This window comes from Platalea leucorodia (assembly GCF_965183815.1).
Source record: "Platalea leucorodia genome assembly, chromosome: 4".
Classification (NCBI taxonomy): Eukaryota; Metazoa; Chordata; class Aves; order Pelecaniformes; family Threskiornithidae; genus Platalea; species Platalea leucorodia.
Window position 1 is genome coordinate 21,511,863 of NC_138826.1, and position 21,876 is coordinate 21,533,738.

Below are 21,876 nucleotides of genomic sequence, written 5' to 3' on the forward strand. Positions count from 1 at the left end.
ACTCAATGATCTTAAAGGTCTTTTCCAACCTTAATGATTCTATGATTCTATGATAGGAGGGGCTAAAAGAAAAACATCATGTCAGCATGACTGTGGTGCTGTGCACATTTACGTGCTTTTTCAAAGAATGGGATGCTGGAATAAAAATAAATACCTCTCCTTATTCCTGAGCAAATTTTACCAGCATCTCTGCTAATTGAAATTTCACATTTCATGCTTAACCAGAATCCTTTCAAAGATTTGTAGCACACATTTTGCTTCATTTCTATATCCATGCCTTTGATTGCATGTTTCTGATTTGGAGAGCACAAGCTTTTAGTAGATTTAACCTCCCTTTCACTGGTATACATGGTCTAAGAGTAAAGGCTCTATAAGCTAAATGACTCTAAAATTTATGTATCTGGTCTCTATGGCAACAGTTTTGGCTGGTATAACTCCTCACCTTTTTGAAGCTAATGCTGCCACATGTCTTACTTGCATGAATCTTTAAGATTCACAGTCTAATTAGCAAAGCTGTGGAGCAGACTGACCTGTTGTCTGTCACCAAGAAGCCCCTATACGGGCTGATGACCCTCCTTGTAGACGTCAGTTACCTCCAAGGCTATCCTGGATCCTGGATATTAGAGGCTCCATTTAGTGCTGTTATGCTGCCTGTCTGGAATTTTCCCAAAGTCTAAAGGAATTCAGTGCCCATTTCTCACCCAGGGTGAAAAGCTTACAGAAATTCCTGATCCCAGATTACCCAGGATTTCAGGGAGCTGTACATTACTGGGAGATGTAATTTAACAGTACCTCCATTTTGACTCAGTCCCTCCAGCTGAGTGACCAACTACACATGCTCTTGCTGACACTATGTGAAGATCTGCCACATAAAAGACTTTCTCCTGAATCAATTCTGGAAGCATGTGAGGCACATCAGAAGGAATCTGCTTCCTTACCAGCAAATGTCTACATAAAGAAAATGGTCCAGTTTGCTGTGGGAAGTGTCAGTGAGGTAGGTACTACTCTTATACTCTAATCATCTCCTTTTCTTTGGCGACAGAGGTAAGCAGCAACATGGGATACAGGTGAGCAATTGCCTGAAATTAATGCTTTTATGAATTAAGGAAGTGAGATTTGGCTCTAGACTTCTAAGCAGGAAATTTAGTGGGCATGTGTACAAGCAAATGAGGCAATGAAGCCATCTCTTACACCACTCTTACATTCCTGGAAAATGATACAAATTCAGCTTTTGCACTTACAGTATCTTCATTTCTTTGGTTAATACTGAAGCAATTGTAACCTTTACAGAGACTTCATATCGGCCAAAGGAATGGACTTTACACAAGAGAAAAGATTTCCCTATTGCCACTCTGGTTTCAGACTTTCTTTGTGAAATTCGAAGAAATCATATTTACATAATATTGAGGATTTCATTCATCATCCTTGAGTGGAACCGAACATTTGCCGGGCAATCATGCCTGACCACGTAAAGGCTTTAAAAAGTGAGCACCTGAGTCTATTTCAAGACTCGAAATATCAACAAACATTTTTTGTTGACAAGCTGAACGAAACTGGAAGAAAACACACTGCAAATATTTTTTTTTCTGTTTTCAACCAGTATTCAGTAACATTCCGAGATAACCTTTTCCTTTGCACTCTCTTTTACTCTATTTCCTACTGTAAGAGAGGGTATCCCCTCTTAAACACAGCTAGCATGAGAGCATGAAGCCATCAAAACTCAATCCTGCTTTGTGTTAATCTGAGACGATGAAGGTGCTTATACCAAGCAAATCAGCAGCCTCTGACAAGCAGAGGGCAAGGATCACTTCAGTATGAGAGTCTGAAGTCCATATATCATATGACATTGACTTGCAGTACTACTGTCTTCTAGATAGAGCGGGTAGTCACCGAAGACAGCACAGCCTCTCAGCTTAACAGAAGTCATGTGATAAGGAAAAGACTGCATGAGAAAATATCAGACACCTCACCACTGTCCTCCCAGATGAATTTTCACCAAGGTAAAGAAAGACTTATAATCTGAACTGTCTAATAAGGATACAGCCAGCCTTTTCTGAGTCTTTTCCAAGCTAGGTGAATCGTTTAATTTCATGCTGTAGTGATTACATGTAGTGTTGGATAGGATATTTATTGCTTTACATATAAATGACTTCATAATGGAAAGACTCTGAGGAAAGTCAGCAAGGTTTCTGTTCCTTATTTCCTCAAAGGACAGTAGTCTGAGGGCTGTGAAGCAACGATAACGAATCAGCTTGCACAGATTCGACTCTTAAAGCACTTTGCATAAAACCTGTGCATATGAAAAAAAACCCTACTTCCAAAACGTGTTTTGTACTTTGCATACTCCAGTGTATTTTCGAAGGTGAAGAGTGGGATTCTGTGAAGTTATCCTGCTGCCATTAAGGAATATATATTCATCCTTCCTATTTGATTACTCAAGCAAAGATTTGTGGTTTCTTTTTGATTTTAGTTCTGTTTTTCTCTTCAAAAGATGTTTTATAAATTCACACATGGATTGCTGGAGTGATTTCAAGACACAAGACCAAATCCTGCTCGCTATATAAATAAACCAGCATACACTAATTTCACATTTCATTTGACTAAGATCAAGATTTTATTATCCCCTAGAGTAATTCTCTAACTGTAACTAAATGTGGACTTCAGGTTCAGATAGTTCTTTTTTCTAGTCTCTCTATTGTACTGCTCACTTCGACAGAAATCTGATTTTGGGGCACGGGAAAGGTTGTCCCAAGCTACACACGCTTTTTTTGGATACGCTCAACATTAGGCATATGAACAATCCAATTCCTATTCAGCAAATCACATATATGTTCCATTAACTTCAGCTAGAATTAAACACATGCTTAAATACCTGTGGAACATTTCTATTAAGTATTACTTGTCATAAGAAAAGGATATTCTTTTGAAAACACACAGACAAACCACGCCTCAAATCATATTGGCTCGCTCACTCATTCAGAAACTGAGTTTATAGATTCACACTTGCATAATCTGGTGAAAACTCTGCTGCTGCCAAAAGTGATATTCCCATCTTCAACCCCCTATTAGCCACAAATTCCTGCCACTTCCCTTCTACTGGTTCTAGTGATTATGTAGCTGGGGTGATCTCTGGGTTTTCTAGGGATTCAAGTCACGTGGCTTACACTTGCTGAAGGACTTCAGTGAATCAGGATGTCGACTACATTGACAACATGTGAGCCACACTTTTCAAGGCAGCATTCCATTTCTTTTATTTTTTTTAATTAAAAATTATCACCTTCAGAGATTCTGGAAAAGGACAAGAGACAATGCAACCAAATTTAAGTTAGCGTGCAACAGAAATATGTACTTCCTAATGACTTAGGGTGACCCCTTAATGGAATTTCTGCAGCTGACTCTGGCAGTGGATTGTCTGGGCACTGTCCATCTAGCACACCGAAAAAATACTTTACAGCTGAAGGTTTTGGGCCTCAGAATATAAGGAGAACTTTGCAGGTTATCTGCACTTTGAAACCTCTCAGTTAAACATGCAGAATAGAATTAACATATTAGATTTGTTTAATTTGGAATGGTTGAGGAGAATTATGAGAACTATTTTGGGTCAGAATAAGATTATGAAACTAATAGAATGAAATTACCAAGCTTTCCCCGGTCCTTAAGGAATTGAAGTCAGGGTTAGAAGACAGACAGATGGACGTGGACTATATAAAAATTAGCCAAGCCAAGTATTATTTAAATTGTCATGCAGATACAATGATTTATAAATGAAGTATTTGAGTCACCATATTTCCTTTCTGTTTCCAGATAAAGGGTCCAGGTTAATGAATTACAGTTGGTCAACAGAGGATTACAGACAACTCTCTGTGGACTACAGTGACTCTAACAGTATTTCTGAAAGTACATCTTTGATACTGTCTAACCGAGGACACAGGAGAGGTAAGATTTTCCTGAAAGATTATGTTTATAAATAATGTACTCATCTCTTTTGTCCTCTGAAATGTGAGACTACACACATATAGTCAGGTGGTAGGTGGTTACATGACTAGAGAGGTATGTTTGTGCTAAGCTGCAGAGAAGAAAGACCCTTTTATACTGGATCCCCTTTTACTTGTCTCCTACTGTAAAGCTATGTATTCCCTGGCTACCATGCAGCACCTTCACATCTTTCTTGTTCATGCCCCTTTTGCCCGTTGAATCTGTTCAGCAGATCACAGACAAAGCCTGACAGCATGTTTCTGGCACACGGGGTCTTAAAATGGATGAGAAATGGTGGACTTACCCCACAAATATGATGGGCAATGTCAAGATGGCAGCACTGAAATCAGTTATATCTATGAATAATACCTGAGATTTGAATTGTGGGGAATAATGCTTCTTCAAGCCCATTCAAAACCAAAGGGACTAATTCTGAAATCAAGAGGAAAATAAACAACTGAACAACCCTTTGTTTTCTTTCATTTTTGTCCTAAAGCCATTGTGTATTCCTGCTCAGTGTGTTGTTTTCGTTGTGATAGATGCCAGGTTGCAATGCTGCTTTTCTGATTTACTTTTTCCAGAGAGATCAGAGTGGAATATTAGCTCCACTTTCAATCCTTTTATGGCAGGAACAGCATGAAAGAAACTGTTTGGGAGAGGATCCATTCAGTGAAGACATCAGTCAGGGTCCTTCCCAAGCCACTTAAATCACAGTGTAGGGGGATACTATGAAGCAAAGAAGGGAATTCAGCAGGAAGAGGAGTACTGCTGTGCATGTGTATCTTCATGTTTAAATTGGAACCTGAGCTAGCGACACACAGACGGGACGTTCACACTGCCCAAGAGCAAAAAGTTCTGTTGCCCAACGTCATCAGTGTCTCCTAAAAAAACAAGCTTACCATGTCAGCTCCCCATTCTCAGACTCCTGCCCGTTTCTATTCTCCATTCCACAGTTACCCAGCCTCCCACCTGCTTTCAGCCTTTTTTTTCCATCCTGCCTGGGGCACTTCTGAGCTTCCAGACCCAGAGGTGGAAGTTTACTTCTGTACTTCAGAGTTTACTTCCTCCCACTATGAGCTTCCATGAGAAATGAAGTACTAGGTCCTGCTGTGGCATGGATTCAAACGTGCTCTGTAAGCATGTGTGTTTTTTTTATCCCAGAAACTTCTTCCCTAAGGCAATAACCCTAGCATGCACTACATCAGTTACGATGCAACAAGGTATGCACGCTGACTGGTTAGTTCATTGATGCCATAAATAACAGAAAACTGCTGAGTAGTCCTTGCTTGTTCTCACTGGGGAGCGTTAATTTGGGTTTATGATATCCAGCTGCTGATTGTCATGAAATTTGTAGGAACATATTACCCACGCTCTTCCAAATTTGAAAGGTTTAAAATTTACTAGGCAAAAATGAAAGGCATAGAGCATGATCTCAAGGGACTAATTTCCCTAGGAAAGGTGGCAAAAAAAGTGGGTGCACACTGCATTATCACAAGTCTGCCAGGAGATAATTCACAGAGAGAAAGCAAATACATCCTGGGGAAAAAAAACCACCAACGTGTAATAGCCTCTCAGCCCCAAGCCTTCAGCCCCAAGGATGGGAAGGTGAGGTTACTCATACAACTGCTGTTGACACTCTCCTCCTGAAAGTCATTGCTTTTCTGAAGCTCCAGAATTGCAATCAATATCAGCAGCAATAAAAACCTGAGACTGCAGCTGCTCCCTATGTGACGCATACGCGTCAGTCACATACCTAGTAGCACACAGTGAAGGTAAACTAAGGAGCCTGTTTTGTAAGTCCTTCTTTAAAAAATTTCGGTCATAAACTTTAGAAAGGCTCATTCCAATGAATTTGTGCATGGCTCAGTCTCCACTGAAACATTGGTAGCTGTTTGTACTCAGGATTTTGTAAGACAAAACTCTAAAAATACATGAGAAAATACAGAATGTGAGAGCTTGCTTGCCTCAGACATTCTTTCACGAGATGATGTATTAGAAAAATGCATTCTTCCTGAAAAGAAATATTACCATCTAGTAGAGCACCATTATCAAGGGAGATCAATATCTTTATCCAGACTGTACTTTAGAAGATCATTTAACATATAATAAATTAATCATCTACAGGATCAACTTCTTTGAGGGCCACATGTTACTTAAACATGAGGAACGTGTTGGATTTACGATCAAAGCACGGCAGTCTGGCCACTGAAACTAGCCAACTCGTCCTACTGCCATAACAGCTGAGACAGAAAAACTAAGGGGAATTTTATGTGCTTGTCAAAGTATATTTATACAATTTTGTGAAACCTGTAGTGTAAGCAGAGAATTTTGCAAGGCTTTCTCATTAAAAAGCACGTAGTTTCAGAACACAGGACTGAATGTTAACTTGGGTAACTAGCCCTGAGTATTTGGCTTATCTTAAATCTCACATTTTGTCACTACCATCTGCAGCTTGAAAAAACATGTTTATGCATATTTTAGCAATGTTACTATAGATTTTCTAGTTTTTAAAATTGGAATTGGTGGTTGGTACACTAGAATTCCATGTCATGTTTTCATGTTGGAATTCAGAGTGAGGTCTCAGGGTGTAGTTCATGGATATTTTATCCAGAGAAAAAGCTGACCTAAATGATTGCTTCCACATAGCTCATCTTATCACCTCTATCATTCTGCCTAGGTAATAGTTTGATATGGAATCATAGAATCGTTAAGGTTGGAAAGGACCTCTGAGATCATCGAGTCCAACCTGTTAACCTAACTGCCTGGTCCACCTTTAAACCATGTCCCTGAGCACTACATCTTCCCTGGGCAGTCTATTCCAATGCCTAACCACTCTCTCTGTGAAGAAATTTTTCCTAATATCTAATCTAAATCTCCCCTGGCAATTCTTCAAATAAGATCAATGAAATGATCCAAATGAAGAAAAATTTAACATTCCTACCCTTCCCTTAAGCATTTAAAACATCTCTGTTGTGAGAAGAAATGTTTGTGGAACTACTACTTGCATAACCCTTTCTGGTTCTACCTCTGAATTTCAGCCTTCATGTATTTGGACAAAGCAATGCCTATCCTTTCTGTAGCAGCAGAGATCACTGAAGGTGAAAAATTATACAAATTTAATTTGCTAATGACTCACAAACCATCCTATATTCCTACCAGATTTGTACGATGTAAAAATATCCACAATATATTTAATATAGCGAATAACCCACTGAATATTTACAAACAGGTTTCATTTCAGTGATTTTATATCCTACTCTGATTAAACCAGAGAAGTTTCATGGCTTTCCCCCCCCCGATTTTATGCCTGGAAATAGAAGAACAAAGAATACTAGGGGTACTTTCTGAAGAGCAAAATCTGTTTCACAAATTACCCCCATACATATGGAAATAACAGCCATTGTATCTACACAGCTATTTGCCAAATTACATTCACATGAAGGGTTATGAAGAGGAAGTAACAATAACTACAGAACTGGGAATACTGCTGGTGTAGTATTCACTGAGCCTTATCAAATAGCCATTTATTATGCCCAAGCAAGGGCACAAGAGAGGAAGTAGGCAGTCTAAATTTCCTCCTTCTTGTAATTGTCCCAAGATCTGATGCTGAGTGCTGCTACAATTGCTTCAATTGTGAAATCTCCTTTATTCATTTCAGGAAGAGTTCCACAGACACACAGGTCATGGGACCCCACCCTTAGTGGGTCAAGGACACAAAGTAGCTACAAGCTCTTCATAAACAGGTAATCAAAATTCATATTCCTAAAAGATGGAAGCTGTTTTATTATGAAGTGAAGCAGACAACTAGTGTGGCAATGTCATTCTCAGAAAATGCCTGAACCTGTTTTGATAATAGATACTGCTTCTGTAGAATTAAAGTGGACCTAGACTTGGTTTGGCTCAAAGTGAAACAGTCCAAATGCTCAAGTGAAATGGAGCTTGGGCCCTGAACAATCCATACAAAACATGCACATTCAAGTTTTCCACCTTTACTTTTTACCACTGTGTCCTGCCAGATGTCACTGGCCTCCCAGAACAGCTGCCCCTAGCATGCCTCTGTCAGAATCAGACAGGTAAGCAGCAATAGCTCTCTGTGACTGAAACAACTGGGAAGCAGCTCCACAGAGAGTGTGGAAGAGAAAAACTCGTTGAAAAGGTATGAACAGTCAGTGCTTTAACTGGCAAGGCATTCTGCACACTCCGTATTTGTCTACATTCAGATTTTGGATCTCGTCTTGCATTGCTGTCACATTAGCAGAGGACTGATGTGTTCTGGAGTGGTTATGACAGACCATGTATGGTCCATCATTTTCAGTGGATTATTTGCATTTCCATCTCAGTTCTAAGAATGATTTGTCTCACTTGTGTCAACCATATCCAACCCTGCGCCACCACTTTACAGGAGTTACAGGTAACCCAGGGACGCAAGCAGTAAAGACCTCTGCTCTGTAATGAGGATTAGCCTTATTTCAGCCATGGCATGTACAGCAGCCCTGTACATAGACAAGGAAAGCTAAGAACTGTACAACTGATGCTAACTGCTTTTCAAAAGCCAGAGAAACACCACTGCTGCCAAACAACAGTTTTCTACACTGGGTGTTAGCATAGTGCAGCTGTAATCACAGCTGTTTCCAAATGAAGAAGAGATGTAAGTACCGTTAGCCTCTAGGTAACACAAGACCAGAAACCCATAGTTAAGCACCATGTAATCCCTACAGACATCCCATTTAAATTGAGTTCTTGACCCAGTTAAACAGGAGTTTCTTGTTTTAACCATGACGTGAGTAATTCAGGCCCACAGGAAATGCTCCATTTAGATCAACTCCCAATTAAATGTATCCCAAGTAAACAGTTTGAACTTCCTGCTAAATCAGCCACGATAATCTGAGCAATGTGAGATACCCCAGTATACCTCTAAACCTGCAATAAGAAAGAACTACAAGCAGGTTGCAGGATAGTGGCAACATTTGTGAAGAAAATACCTGTATACAGATGTCTGATGCAGATGTGTACACAGTCTGTGTATACAGACATCTATATATGCATCACAGACCCGCCAATGATATCAGTAACAGAAAATTTATTTACTCAGTATTTTGGAGCAATTGCCATGCCTCTGACTAACAGCCTGGCTATCATCTTGATACCCTTGATCTAAAATCATGCTGCCAAGAAAATGTTCCCCTCCTCTGCTGAAGGATAAAATCTCTTCTCCAAATTTCCAGCCAGCTGTTTCCCATAGAACTTCAGGGACTGTAAACCCCACTTTTGGTTGTAAGCATCTACAACTGAATTTCTACCAAGGTCGCTATTCTGTTTTAAGTACCATGACAACAGTGGAGTTGAAATAATTAGTTTGGAAACCACCAATTTCCCATATAGGAGGACAACCAACACAAAACTTAGTGATGGGTTTACTATCTATAAAGCTTACTAATATCATCATGCTTACTTCTGTAAGCAGTCCAACTCACATAATTTACATCTCGTAAAGTTAAGCTTGTAAGTATATGCAGGGCTATGGCCTATATATATAAAGAAGACACAACTGTCAAGTCTGGCATCTCTCACCTTGCAGGACTAACAACAGGCACTATTTTCCACAGGAAAAGAAATTCTTCTTAATACAGCATCTTGGGTTTTGAGCTAATAGTATTTTTATACCCACAAAAGTCACTTCAGGTCATTTTTAGGCATATTTCTTAGTTAAATGTTCATCTTTATGAGGTTGCATTGATAGAAACAAAAATATCTAGATATCTTTATTGACAGAGGAATGCAAACTAAGATAGAATAGAATAGAACAGAACAGAATAGTTCACTTCGAAGAGACCTGCAACAATCATCTAGTCCAACTGCCTGACTACTTCACGGCTGACCAAAAGTTAAGGCATGTTATTAGGGGCATTATCCAAATGCCTCTTAAATTCTGACAGGCATGGGGCATCGACCACCTCTCTAGGAAGCCTGGTCCAGTGTTTGGCCAGCCTCTCAGTAAATAAATGCTTCCTAATATCAAGTCTGAACCTCCCCTGACGCAGCTTTGAACCATTCCCATGTGTCCTGTCACTGGATACCAGGGAGAAGAGATTGGCAACTCCAGTAACTTTGTTAAAAACCTTTTGAAACTCCCTGAATAGTTCCCTGAAGCAACTCTGCAACACGCAAAAGAAAGGGATAAAACTTCGGGATAACAAAAAAGCTTCCATGTGACTCTGGCATTTGTTAAAAATGTAATTAACAAAAATCCACCTCAAAAAACCCTTTCCTTCTATACTACATAATTGTTCTTTCCTCATTGATAAGAGTATATATTATATTTTAAGTTTATTCCAAGCATACAGTGTCTGCTTTTGTGGAAAACACCAGTAGTTTATGGGTTAAGAGTATAGTAAGACAGCTTTCTGATCTGAGATTTCACGCATCTTTCTCTTAATTAAATTGAAAATTCCCTCAGTTCCATAAGACATTAATTTATTCTAATGAATTAGTATTCAAATAATTTAGTTCCCATTCCTGGAAATTTATATAAATATATATATAAAATAATATAACAAGAAATGTTATGGTTTTCTGAAGCTTTTTTGCTTCAGAAAATGAGAAATGGGGAATTTACTTCATCCTGTGAAATTCCCAGAAAGGCATGGGGCTAAATTCTTTGCCTGTTGGCTTCACGAGACTTAAACCAGCTAGATTTGGCTCACCAAATGAAAAAAAAAGTCTGTTACTGAATTAAAGCATAGTTTAGATTTATTTGTAAAGGGCATCGGTAATATTATCCCTGTTAAATTATTTTTCTTTTTCTGTAAAGAAACATTTAAAAACTTATAACTGACATTGCCCTGGATTTCATCATATTATGCCAGTCAGTGTACCTTACGCTCTTTGTCCTCAAGTCTGTGTTGTTTTGATTGCATGCTATATATATTGCTCACTATGACATTTCCTTTGAAGGTCAGTCAGCGCTGTAGAAGAAATCCCTGGTGGAACTCAGAAGAACAGCAGACAGAACCTGCTAAGTTTAGGTTCCACCTTCTCTGTGTCTACAAAGGACTACACAGCAGCTGCTCCACCACAGAAATGTTTGTTCCACAGGAAGGAAAAGGTGACTAATAAAAAACGTATAAGCTGATTTCAAAATGTAAATATCACTAAAGAGAAACCTCTCATCCAGTTGTCGTTCGCCAGTGACGTGCATATTAGCTACTGAGTCATCTCATTAGTTGAGTATTCTAAACTGACAGACTCCAAATTAGGCATGATCCAGTTGTGATAACTCAGAACTGAAGGCAGTGTCCGTAAAGACTAAGCAAAAGCTTATAATCAAACCCTCTCTGACCTACATGTGTGATTTCTGCAAGCATCAAACACCATATGGACTGTTTTCATCGACCAGCTTCTGGAGCTTCAGAACAGCAAAAACATTTACAGATACACTGAACCCAAACTGTTGCTGGTCAACAGTGCTCAAAGGACTTAAATTTTTTTTACAGCGTATGCCTGGACAGAAAGCATAGGCTAGCAGTGAGTGTGCCAAACCAATAGTTCTCCTAAGGGTCTATTTCTAGTTGCTGATTTGTTGTAGGACTCTGTTAAATGGGAAGGATAATGTTTCTTTGGCAGTTGGATCACAAAAATCCAGAAGTAACTGAATCACAGAAATCCACGATGCTGCTGCCCATGGAGTTTTCTGTTGTGGAAGTAGAAGGGACAGGTTTCAGGCTGGTGAGTCCTTTCACCTGTACCCAGTTCACAAGCTCACGACTGACCAGTGGCAGAACTTTGATCCTGAGTTTCAGTTAGATACTTTGGGAAATTATCTTTTTATATACAAATTTAGTTTTCAATTTTGTTAATATGATTTTTGTGGATAATAACTGATTTCCTCAGAAGGAGTCCAGCAACTATTACAACAAAGTGCTAGTCGCTCTTTATACGTGATACAAAACTGCATTGTCTGTTGGCAGGACAATACTAGTATTATGAAACAAACCATAAATTTTCTCAAAAAAAGATCTAAATCAGTCAAGGTACTAAGTTATAGAGAATGGTTGGAAGGATCCACATCTTACCACTTGCAGACAGTTAGTTATTTCTGTCTGCTTCAAGGATCTAAAAGAATAGATGAACCCGAAAAAACCCAATATGCAAAATTCCTTGAGGTGGGTGCTCAGCAAGAAAAATAGCAGCTTGTGCTGTTAAAGTTTGTTGAAATTAAAGCAAAAGAATACAATGTCCGCTAATAAGAGATATCAGTCAACCTTCATTACAGGGAAGAAAGCAGCTCTGCATTTTAGTCTCGTTCCCTATGGAAGCTGAGCTTATAAAATCACAGTGGTGTGTATGTATGTGTGTACATGTCTGTGACTGTCCTTATAGTAACTAACTTGGGAATCAAACAGGAAAAGGTCTCAGAAGAAATTAAGTTTCTGTAAGTGTCATGAAAATCGGTGCCTTGCAAAGGAAATGGATCTTGGTTAAGTGCCTTTACAGAAGAAAAGGCTTCAGCATGAGCTTACCCCTAGTTAGACCCCAGAGAGTCCACACAGGAGAGAGCCAAAACAGAGAGGTCTTCAATCAGCATTTGCACCTTATTAGACACTGAAGTCAATTAGCTACAGCATACAGATCAACAGAAATGGCCTTCATTGGTACTGGTGTTTGGGATCTTCATTACATTCAGGAGACATTTATTAAAATTCTAAATTGCCTCCTTACAGTTTTCAGGTCCGGAATTTATTATTTTGTCTAGTGAACCACCAGTGACCTTACAGCTGCCTGGATCAATTGTGGTAAGTATGAACATTAAGAATTTAGAACTAATCTAGTGACCTTTTAGTTGAGTCTCTTTGTAAGTTGCAGCTGAGTCCCAACCCGTTACTCTTGCCATGTCCTCCTCCCAAACCAAGTTAGGGTTCCTGCAGAGGTATTGAGACTTGAAAGGAGGTCACTTAATTCTCAGTGCTACGTAGTTATTTCTGTTGGTGTGAAAATAGCTTAATTTATCCTTCTCAGCTAAGAATGCTCACTTTAGCACAAGACTTTTGGGACAAAGATTATACAGCAAATATGCAATGTGACATCTAGTGCCAATGCATTGGAGCCAATGTATTGGACTCCAGTTTGCAGGCACATCCTCTACCTTTCATTAAGATAAAGTAAAAGGCTGACAGCATACAGCAGTAAAAATGAGGGCAAAGAAAATTTGGAATTAACCCTAGTGATTGTAGAGTCTGAGTATGCTCAGCTGTTTTTTGGGGATTCCCTGTTTTTTTTAAAAATTAGAAATGCTTGGGATATTAATTTATGAGAAGGGATGCAGGGAATAGCGTAGTGTTGTGACTAATTCCATCAGGTTATGCAGACACAGGAGACTAGGGGGCCTCAGTAACAAAATGCTGTGGAACTTATATTGCTTGTACTTGGCACTCATTCTTCACTCTTTGTTACATGTTTTTAGACTAAAAAAGGGAAATCCTATTTGTCCCAAAGGGATCTCAATGTGATTCTACTCAATGGGCAGTGCCTTGAGGTGCAATGTGACATCAAGTCCAAAGCAAAAGATGTTTTCAACACCGTGGTGGCGTATGCAAACTTGGTGGAACATTTCTACTTTGGCTTGGCTTACCTGAAAGGTAATGAGACACAGCTAACCACAGTAACAGTTCTCTCCCTCAGTGCCTCTGTAGTCACTTTATTAATAAATTCCACTAAGATCCTTTAAGATCCTTTAAGATGAAAGCAGGTCCAAAGCTTAAGCAAAAGTAAGGTACATTGGTTTAAACTGTACTGCACTGATGTAAAAAGCATGTCTACCCTAGGACTGTGCATCAGCACAGCCATACTGTTACTGGCTGATATTCCCATGCAGAAAAGGCTGTGTCCCAGCCTTGCACTGGAATGATACTGAGCCATGTAGCTCCAGCAGAAATTCCAGGAAGCACCATACTGAGGAATGCTGACTGTCTTTGTTCCTAGATATAAATTGGAGTACAGGCTCAGCTATCTCATCTACAAGACCCACATCTCCCTAGCCTGTTTCTGATGGCAAGCATGGCTGAGGCACTAGGAAGAAGCATACCTTGTGTGTAGGGCATGAGGACTACAATGGGGTGCAGAACCTGAATGGGGAGCAGAATGCAAGCCCCATCAATTCCTGAGTGATTCTATAGGTACCACACTAATCCAGCATCTAACAATTGTAATCCTAAATTACACACTAAGAGTTATCCTAAATTCTCCATCAAAGAAGCAATAAGTTAAGCCATGACACAGAGAAGTAAATCTCAACTGACATCCATTTTATTTTTTACTGCTAGTGATGCACTGAATGAAGGCAGCAGAACTTTGAGCTACTGAAGTATCTCCAGACTTATCACATAACCCCAAATTCTCATTTCAGGTAAAGAATTCTTCTTTTTGGATGAGGAGACCAAACTCTACAAAGTGGCCCCAGATGGCTGGAATGACCAACCCAAGAAGAAAACCTCCATCATTAATTTCACACTCTTTCTAAGGATAAAATTCTTTGTCAACCACTTTGATGTTATCCAGTAAGTGCGTGGTTCTGCTGACTGCAGGAAAACCATCAGCACTTAGGGTGACTGTTCAAGGCTCCTCCTGTGTTCCTAACCCCTTTTGTGTTCCAGGCACGGCTTGACAAGGCATCAGTTTTACCTGCAGCTTCGTAAAGATATTTTGGAGGAGCGATTATATTGCAATGATGAGACTGCCCTGAAACTCGGCGCTTTGGCTTTACAGGCAGAGCTTGGCAATTATGCTTCTGAGGTGTGGATAAATAATACAATATTTCTCAGAGGTCTCTCTCAACAGCTTTTGCAGCTTTTGTTTGTCACATAAAGTTTAAAGAAGAAATGTGAATAGCACATAATTTCAGCTAAGTCCTTCAGTAATCACATTTGAGATTTAATTTAAAAAATTACAAAATTTGCCTGATTAAGGAGCAGTAATGAGTCAGATTAATTTGGCAGGAAATATGGCAGAATGATCAAAGGCTCTTGGTCCTTCATAATTGATAACATAGCCAAGAAACTCCAGAAAATCTCTAGAAAATTTCCAACATAGGCACAGCTTGGATGTGCAGAGGAGCTTAAAGAGACTAGAAAACATGGAAAAGAAAAATAAATAAACACTCCAGAATTCACAGCTATTTTGTGTGTAGGCTCAGATCCACAATCAGCAAAGACAGGAAGGTCACTGATGGTATATCTGAACTAGTTATCCTGCTTTTGAAGTGTACAGAAAATAGCCATTTATGTTCTCTGCCATATCTTCAGTTATATAAATTAGCGTAGCTCTATTAATTGAACTCTGAGTGGACTGATCCAGCTAGTCAGATCCATCCCAGCATTGGGTCCCCCATTGCAGGTTGTACTGATGCAGCTGTAGCTGTCAGCTCTAAGTGCAAGACTGCAGGCATGCCTGTAGGCCCAGCTCTTTTCTCCCTGCTGCACAGAGTAGTGCGTGCTTTGAGCATCCGGCTGAGCACAGGTGAAAGAGGCACATTTAGCTGTCAGGACACTACCTGCTATTCCCCATCTTCCTTTAGGAAATGCCAACAGTGTGACTTCAGCATACGGGTCACGCTGAAAATGGAAATGCACCAAATAAGAAAAGTCAAGAAAGGACAAAAGGCTCCTCTCTCTTTTGTTTTCTGTTGTTTTTTTTTTCTCCCAAAGATGCATGGAAAGAACTATTTTCGTGTTGAAGACTACATTCCAGCAAGTAGAATAGAGAAAATGACCCTGGCATATGTACAGCGAGAGCTTGCTAAATTACATCGTATGAATCATTCCCTATTTGAGGATGAAGCTGAACTAGAATTTTTAAAGGTAACTTTCCATACCCCAAACATTATTTATTTTGAGATAGAAAGCCTCTCTCTATTTATCATTGTCTATTATTTCCTTCTTGCCTGATACAGTGGATTTTAGATAAGGTGAACAAATTTGAATAGTCAACAAAAACCTCAGAATTTCATTCTGCTGTGGATACTGTCACTCTAAATAAGTTACATCACATTTACATGGTAGGTTTCCTTTCACTGATAGTTTATAAAGGGTTAATGCACATTTCAGGGTATTTTCAACATCCTAAGAGTTGATGCAAATTTTCAGCATGTTACCGACATGTCTAGGTTCCAGATGATTATAAATACACCTACTGAATGTATTACAGATGATTGTAGAACATGGGAATAAGCACTTTCTTGACTTCTGAAACTATAGCATGTGTTCAGTCACTTTCTAAACATGTAGTGATTATTTGTTTAAAAATATCTGTGAACCCTGGAAGTGAGGAAGGATTTATCTGAAGTATTTTCTCACATGACTATTTTTGTAGGGCTCTAGGGTGTCACGATGATGTGGGATTTAATTTTTTCCCCCTAGTTTCTCCTTCTCCCCCAAACTTCTCTGCTTTCCATCAAACGAAAAATATCAGGCATTGGATAATGGATAAATATCAGTAGCCGTTTTGCTGCAGTGCCACATGCTTTTATTTATAGCATCATTTTAGTTCAGTTGCTGTTAATTATGCTAGTTCCTCATCTAATGCTGTCAGTGGAATTGAAGAAATAGATTGAAGCTTAGCCTTAATGACAGTCCCATCATGCGTGGCAAATCCAGTGAAGAAAAGCAGCTTTGTTAGTATCTGTTTCGATGAATAAGTCTTTAGAAGGAGCCAACACATCATACAAAGTGAGAAAGATAGCCCCCATGGCAAGAACATGCAAATTCCAAATATGAAAGGGATTAAAAATTAAAACCCAGATTCAGCTAGTGATTATAAACGCCCCAGTTTTCAGGACCTGAACATTGGTGGTCTGGATACTTTCTGAAAAACAGATCTTCTTAAGGTGTTTTATTTTGGTCGCTGAAAATCTCTATTAATGGTTGAAAAGTCATTTGGGGATTCTACATTAGCTTCTCAGAAAAAGAGAGTTTTAGAATAAACTCATATTGATCTGCAGATAACAAAAGAGGATGGAAAAATCTCCTCATATTCCATAGTTCTATAAAGGGTCTGAGTCACATTTTAACATTTTTGTGGCCAAGTGCAGGAGGTAGAAAGACAAGCAACAACACCCAGAACCTCTGGGTGAGTTCCTCAGAGCATTCTCTGCACAGTAAGATGGCAGGGGCAGAAGCTGGCTCCTCAGTCCCTTGAAGTATAATCCTACTTAACTTTTCACCCAGCAATGAGCACTGTGCAAGAAAGAAGCGACACTGAAGATCTGTTACTATAAAGTCTGGCACTGAAGGGAATTCTGGGGCAGTGAAATTCCCTCAGAAGTCACCACTATATTTAGGTGAGATACTTTGAGGTAAAATTTAGCAAACCCTGTAACTTAAGATTCTTGGCAATGGAAATTTATAATGTCTGAATTTAAAAGCTGATAGCCATGAAGGAATGGGTGTATGTACCTCAGTGAGTTTGTTGCAGGCTGGGAGCTGTGGTGTTGCTGCAGTTAAGATTTCTAGTTGGTCATCATTATTGTAGAAAGGTAACCACACAAGCCCGTAACAATGTCAGAGTAGCCCTGGGACCAAAGTATTAGCAGTTTTACTAAGATCATCATTTTTGCTGTGCCTCATGGTTTCTGGGTTCACTCAGGGAAACAAAGACACAGAAAATAAAATGGAAAAAAACAAGTTCTAACAGTACTCAAGCAGTATTAATCCTGCATGGATTTCTATTCAGAAATGCACACAAGTGCCAAGTAGCAGTAATGCTGAGTACCTCAGTGCCACTGTAATGTTTAGAGTATTGTGCAGGAAGCTACATAATCCTCCTACCTCTTCAAATTACGTGTGTAGGGAAGTTTTATTTCAACTTTAAATATGGAAAATGAATGCATGTAATGGCTCTATGACATACCAAAGTAAGGTGATGATTCTGTGAGGCAGTAGGTATGAAAATTTGGTAAGGGCTTCCAAATGTTTCTTGACAGAGTGAAAGAATATTCAGTAAAGGCACTCAAAACCATTTCCCCTCCCATCTACCTACCTTTTCTCCCCATGCCTCTTTTTGAAGAATGCATGGTAAATGCACTTTTTGTCTACAAGGTGACGCAGCAGCTTCCTGAATATGGAGTGTTATTCTATCATGTGTCCCAAGAGAAGAAAGGAGCAGGAGGGGACATCATCCTGGGAATCTGTGCCAAAGGCATCATTGTGTATGAGGTCAAAAATCACACAAGAATTGCCAGTTTAAGATTCCAGTGGCGTGAAACAGAGAGAATTTCAGCTCATGTGAGTTGGAACCAAGTGAATCTTTTCTCCACTCTTTACTACTTTACTCCCCTTCTGCCTGTCACTTTGATAAATTTATTGCATTCAGAGCCAGGATTAGACTCATTCTGTACAGGCAAGTCCTTTTTGAAAACAGTCTAAAATCAAGGCTGGTTCTGGATCTGAAGATATCCAGTTCTTAGTGAGGTTTAGTTCTGGGGTTTTTTGCCAAGGCTGGAGTCAAATTACTATAAAACTGAATAATCTGGTGTTGACTATTACAGAAACTATGTTAAACCTCTTTATGGCATATTCCATATTAATTCCTCTCTCATCTTTACTTCTATCTCCCTTTTCTTTTGTTTTTCTTCCTACGTCACGTCATGGGACCATGTCTCCCTCTTTGCAGATCTTATTACTCCCATCCTCATCTCCCATCCTCATCCCATCCTCATACAAACCAGTATTGGTGACAAGATTGTGACCCCTTCTAAATGGTATTCTGCCATCAGAGGCATATCAACCTACCATCCATACAGTGTAGGTGTCAACCTGCATCGCACATTTCCCAGCCTGTTTCCTCTCCCAAAATGTCCCTTCTGCCCCTTAGAAGATATTTTCATTTTCAGATTAAATTGGTTTAATCATTTTAACATCTGTAGGGCCAAATTTTGCCAGTTCTGTCAACCTGCTCCCCATGCAGTCAATGTCCAAAGGCTCTTCACTTTCAACATAGAGCAGTTACGATCCCAATGACAGACACCTCACTAACAGCTGTTGAATTTACAATAGGCATTTACTGCACCCAAAAGGCACGCAGCCAGGCATAAATAAACTGGACAAACCAACAAGATTATACAAATGAACTTTCAGTGCCTCAGTGTAATGACTGATACATGAAGCAAGCTGTGCTTTTTTTTCCCTTTAGAGAAAAAAATTCATGATTGAAAGCAGCTTCAGTGGCAAGAAACACACCTTCATTACCGATACAGCAAAGACATGTAAATACCTACTGGACCTCTGCTCTGCCCAGCACAAATTCAATGCACAGATGAATTCTAGGCAACTTCGTCAAACTTCATTGGGTGAGCTATAAATGCACTTTCGTTATTCAGGCCATAGGACAAGGTTAAGTGCAAGGAAAGCTGCATTCAGTGAAGCTGAGAATCAGAACCTGCCACATCAGTCTCACTGTGCTTTAGTTTCTCATTTGCAGAGCAGAAAATAATGCCTCCTACTTCACTGGAAGTTAGAGGTGTGCAAGTCTAATTTAGCGTGTGCATGTGAGTGTATGTGGGCAGGGGGTGGAGAGGGGTTCTCTGGTGATAATAACGTATAGCTAAACTCAAATTTGAAAAAAAGCATGATTGCACTTCCCTTCAGGAAACCTGCTGAGAATTCTGAAGAAACGTATCAGACTTACCCCAATGTAACCTGATAAATGTTCCACACAAAGAATAACTTTAGTAGTGCCCAGATATGCTGGAGCTGAATTTAGTTAACTGGTTATCTTTGCATAAGACAGAGGTTCAACCCTATAGCTGAGTCCCAGAACAAAACCACCAAACCAAAAGCACATCAGTTACACCCACTCAACTATGTGGCTGCTAGCTGCTCTTATCTTTGGTTTTGCCATGTCTATAGAAGATATGACTATTACCTCCTTAAACTTCAGATTTACCATAGTTTCTGAGACAACGTTCTGCTCAACCCAGGGCAGTTACATAGCACTTCTCAGCCATGGTTCTCAGCATGCTCTGTAAAGATGGTGACAATCATTATGGGGAAACTAAGGCACATAAGAAATAACAGCCTAAGCTGACAACTGTCACCACTCTTGACTCTAGTGGAGCAACATGGATTTTCACTAGCTAAGGACTCATCCTTTGCCTTGAACAGAATCATCATCATTTACAACTACTGAATATTTGACCCAGTGAGTCATACCGGAAGAATCAAGTGTCATGCCTTATCTGCTGGGATACTCCTTGCTCTAGTAAAACTGTAAAAGTGTTGGCAATGAAATTGTATCATGGGATATAACAGAATGATTGATATATTGCTTATTTCCCACTAAAATTATTTCATGAAAAGTGAAATTCCACCTGCACAAATTTGTTACCATGGAAAAAGGCACTAGGATGACATTTATGTTCAAGGGACCTTTCGTTGCTTGGGCTCCTGTAGCTTCAAACATAACTTAGTGGGACTGTGATTTTTAGCATAAAAATGATTTCTAATAGGGAATCTTAAAGTTTTCTGTGTCACGTTTTCTTTTGGCAGTATTTCTTACTAAAAATTACTACATCCCATATATAAGAAAACAAAAAGATTGAGAGCTAAGAAAATTATAACCCAGGTCCTGATTACAAGCACCTCAAATCACAGAAACCAGCCAGACTTACACAAGCCATGTGACTTCAGTTTCTGAGGTTTGCTGTGTGCTTGCTGTCCCAGAAAAAAATGCTTTGTGAAGGCAATGATAGATAGTAGTTCAAAATGCTGCCTTTGCCACCACAGTGAGACTGTAAGAGATTATAAGGCTCTTTCTGCATGAGGAAAACTCTTCCTTCTGCTGCACTGTTCAGCTGTATAAGTCACCATCTCTTCAAAACTTGCTAGCAACCCCCTACTTTGAAATCACCATGGCAACTCTCAGACTGTGCTAATACTGTGGACAGTTAAGCCTTGGGATGCCTTAACAAATGCCCCTGATCTAAGTCAGTGAGGAAAGTGGGAGCCCAGGTTTAATACTGCAGAGTAATGTTCTAGAAAGTTGCATTCAGGCTAATATTTGTTAGGAAAACATACGGGAGGTCAGCTGTCACATACAAGCAGAATTAAAGCCCATATTTGTGCTAGCCTGTACCAAGCAGGGTTCTTGTTTTACTTTCTGACATGTCCCCAATTTCCTGCTGTCTCTCTCCTTCAAATTCCCTCTCCAGCCCACCAGTTGAGAACATAAATAAATTAACACTGCTTCATCCAGCACTATCTTGTTTCAGGGAAATAAAATCTTTTGAGAGGATAAATTTGTATATAGCATAGCCCAGATATCATCAAGGAAGTAGCAGATTTCACACAGAGGTGGAAAATTGGATAGTAAGCATTGCCAGCAAGATGGTCTCCTACTCAACTTTACTTGTACAAATCACTCAGAGCAAACAGCCAGCTCCTTGGCCGCTCTCTAAACTTAAGATACCATGTGTTAGTAGAGCTCCTGTCTTCTCAGATATACATATATTTGAGTGGTGGGCCTGTGAAGGATGGGAAACTACCAACCTGGCCGTTTCAGTGTCTGACAGACAGATATTTCTCATACACTGAATGTTTACAAAATATACTTTACAGAGATATTCAGGTTTAAATTGTACAGGGTTGTATATTTCATCTGTCTTTGTGGAAAGTGAATTTGCAATATAATTCATAGAAATGAAATCTAAATACAGTGTACACTTTCTATGAAAGGAATGGATTGGAAACCCTTTCCACTCACTCCAAGGCCTAGATATCCTCAAGGACACCGAATCAAATATATCTGTGATGTCAGTCTATTTTGCCATCATGTTCAAAAGGTTAAACAGAAAGCAGCTTTGAGATTCAAAAGATGGGATAATATCAGAGGATTTATCTTTCCTTCCTCCTCCCT

At 39.5% G+C, this 21,876-nt stretch overlaps 1 protein-coding gene across 1 annotated transcript in view; it reads left to right on the top strand.

The window, feature by feature from the left end:
- Positions 1 to 961: 961 nt before the first annotated feature.
- Positions 962 to 21,876, top strand: part of FRMPD2 (FERM and PDZ domain containing 2) — a gene marked incomplete at both ends in the record, with an annotated part of 60,309 nt that continues 39,394 nt past the window's right edge. Inside the window, 12 exons of the mRNA XM_082309287.1 lie at positions 962 to 994; positions 1,874 to 2,000; positions 3,805 to 3,936; positions 7,634 to 7,718; positions 10,930 to 11,080; positions 12,696 to 12,767; positions 13,436 to 13,610; positions 14,378 to 14,528; positions 14,625 to 14,763; positions 15,675 to 15,827; positions 18,063 to 18,248; positions 19,156 to 19,312. Coding sequence (XP_082165413.1) covers positions 962 to 994; positions 1,874 to 2,000; positions 3,805 to 3,936; positions 7,634 to 7,718; positions 10,930 to 11,080; positions 12,696 to 12,767; positions 13,436 to 13,610; positions 14,378 to 14,528; positions 14,625 to 14,763; positions 15,675 to 15,827; positions 18,063 to 18,248; positions 19,156 to 19,312 — 1,561 coding nt within the window. The remainder of the gene's footprint in view (positions 995 to 1,873; positions 2,001 to 3,804; positions 3,937 to 7,633; positions 7,719 to 10,929; positions 11,081 to 12,695; positions 12,768 to 13,435; positions 13,611 to 14,377; positions 14,529 to 14,624; positions 14,764 to 15,674; positions 15,828 to 18,062; positions 18,249 to 19,155; positions 19,313 to 21,876) is intronic.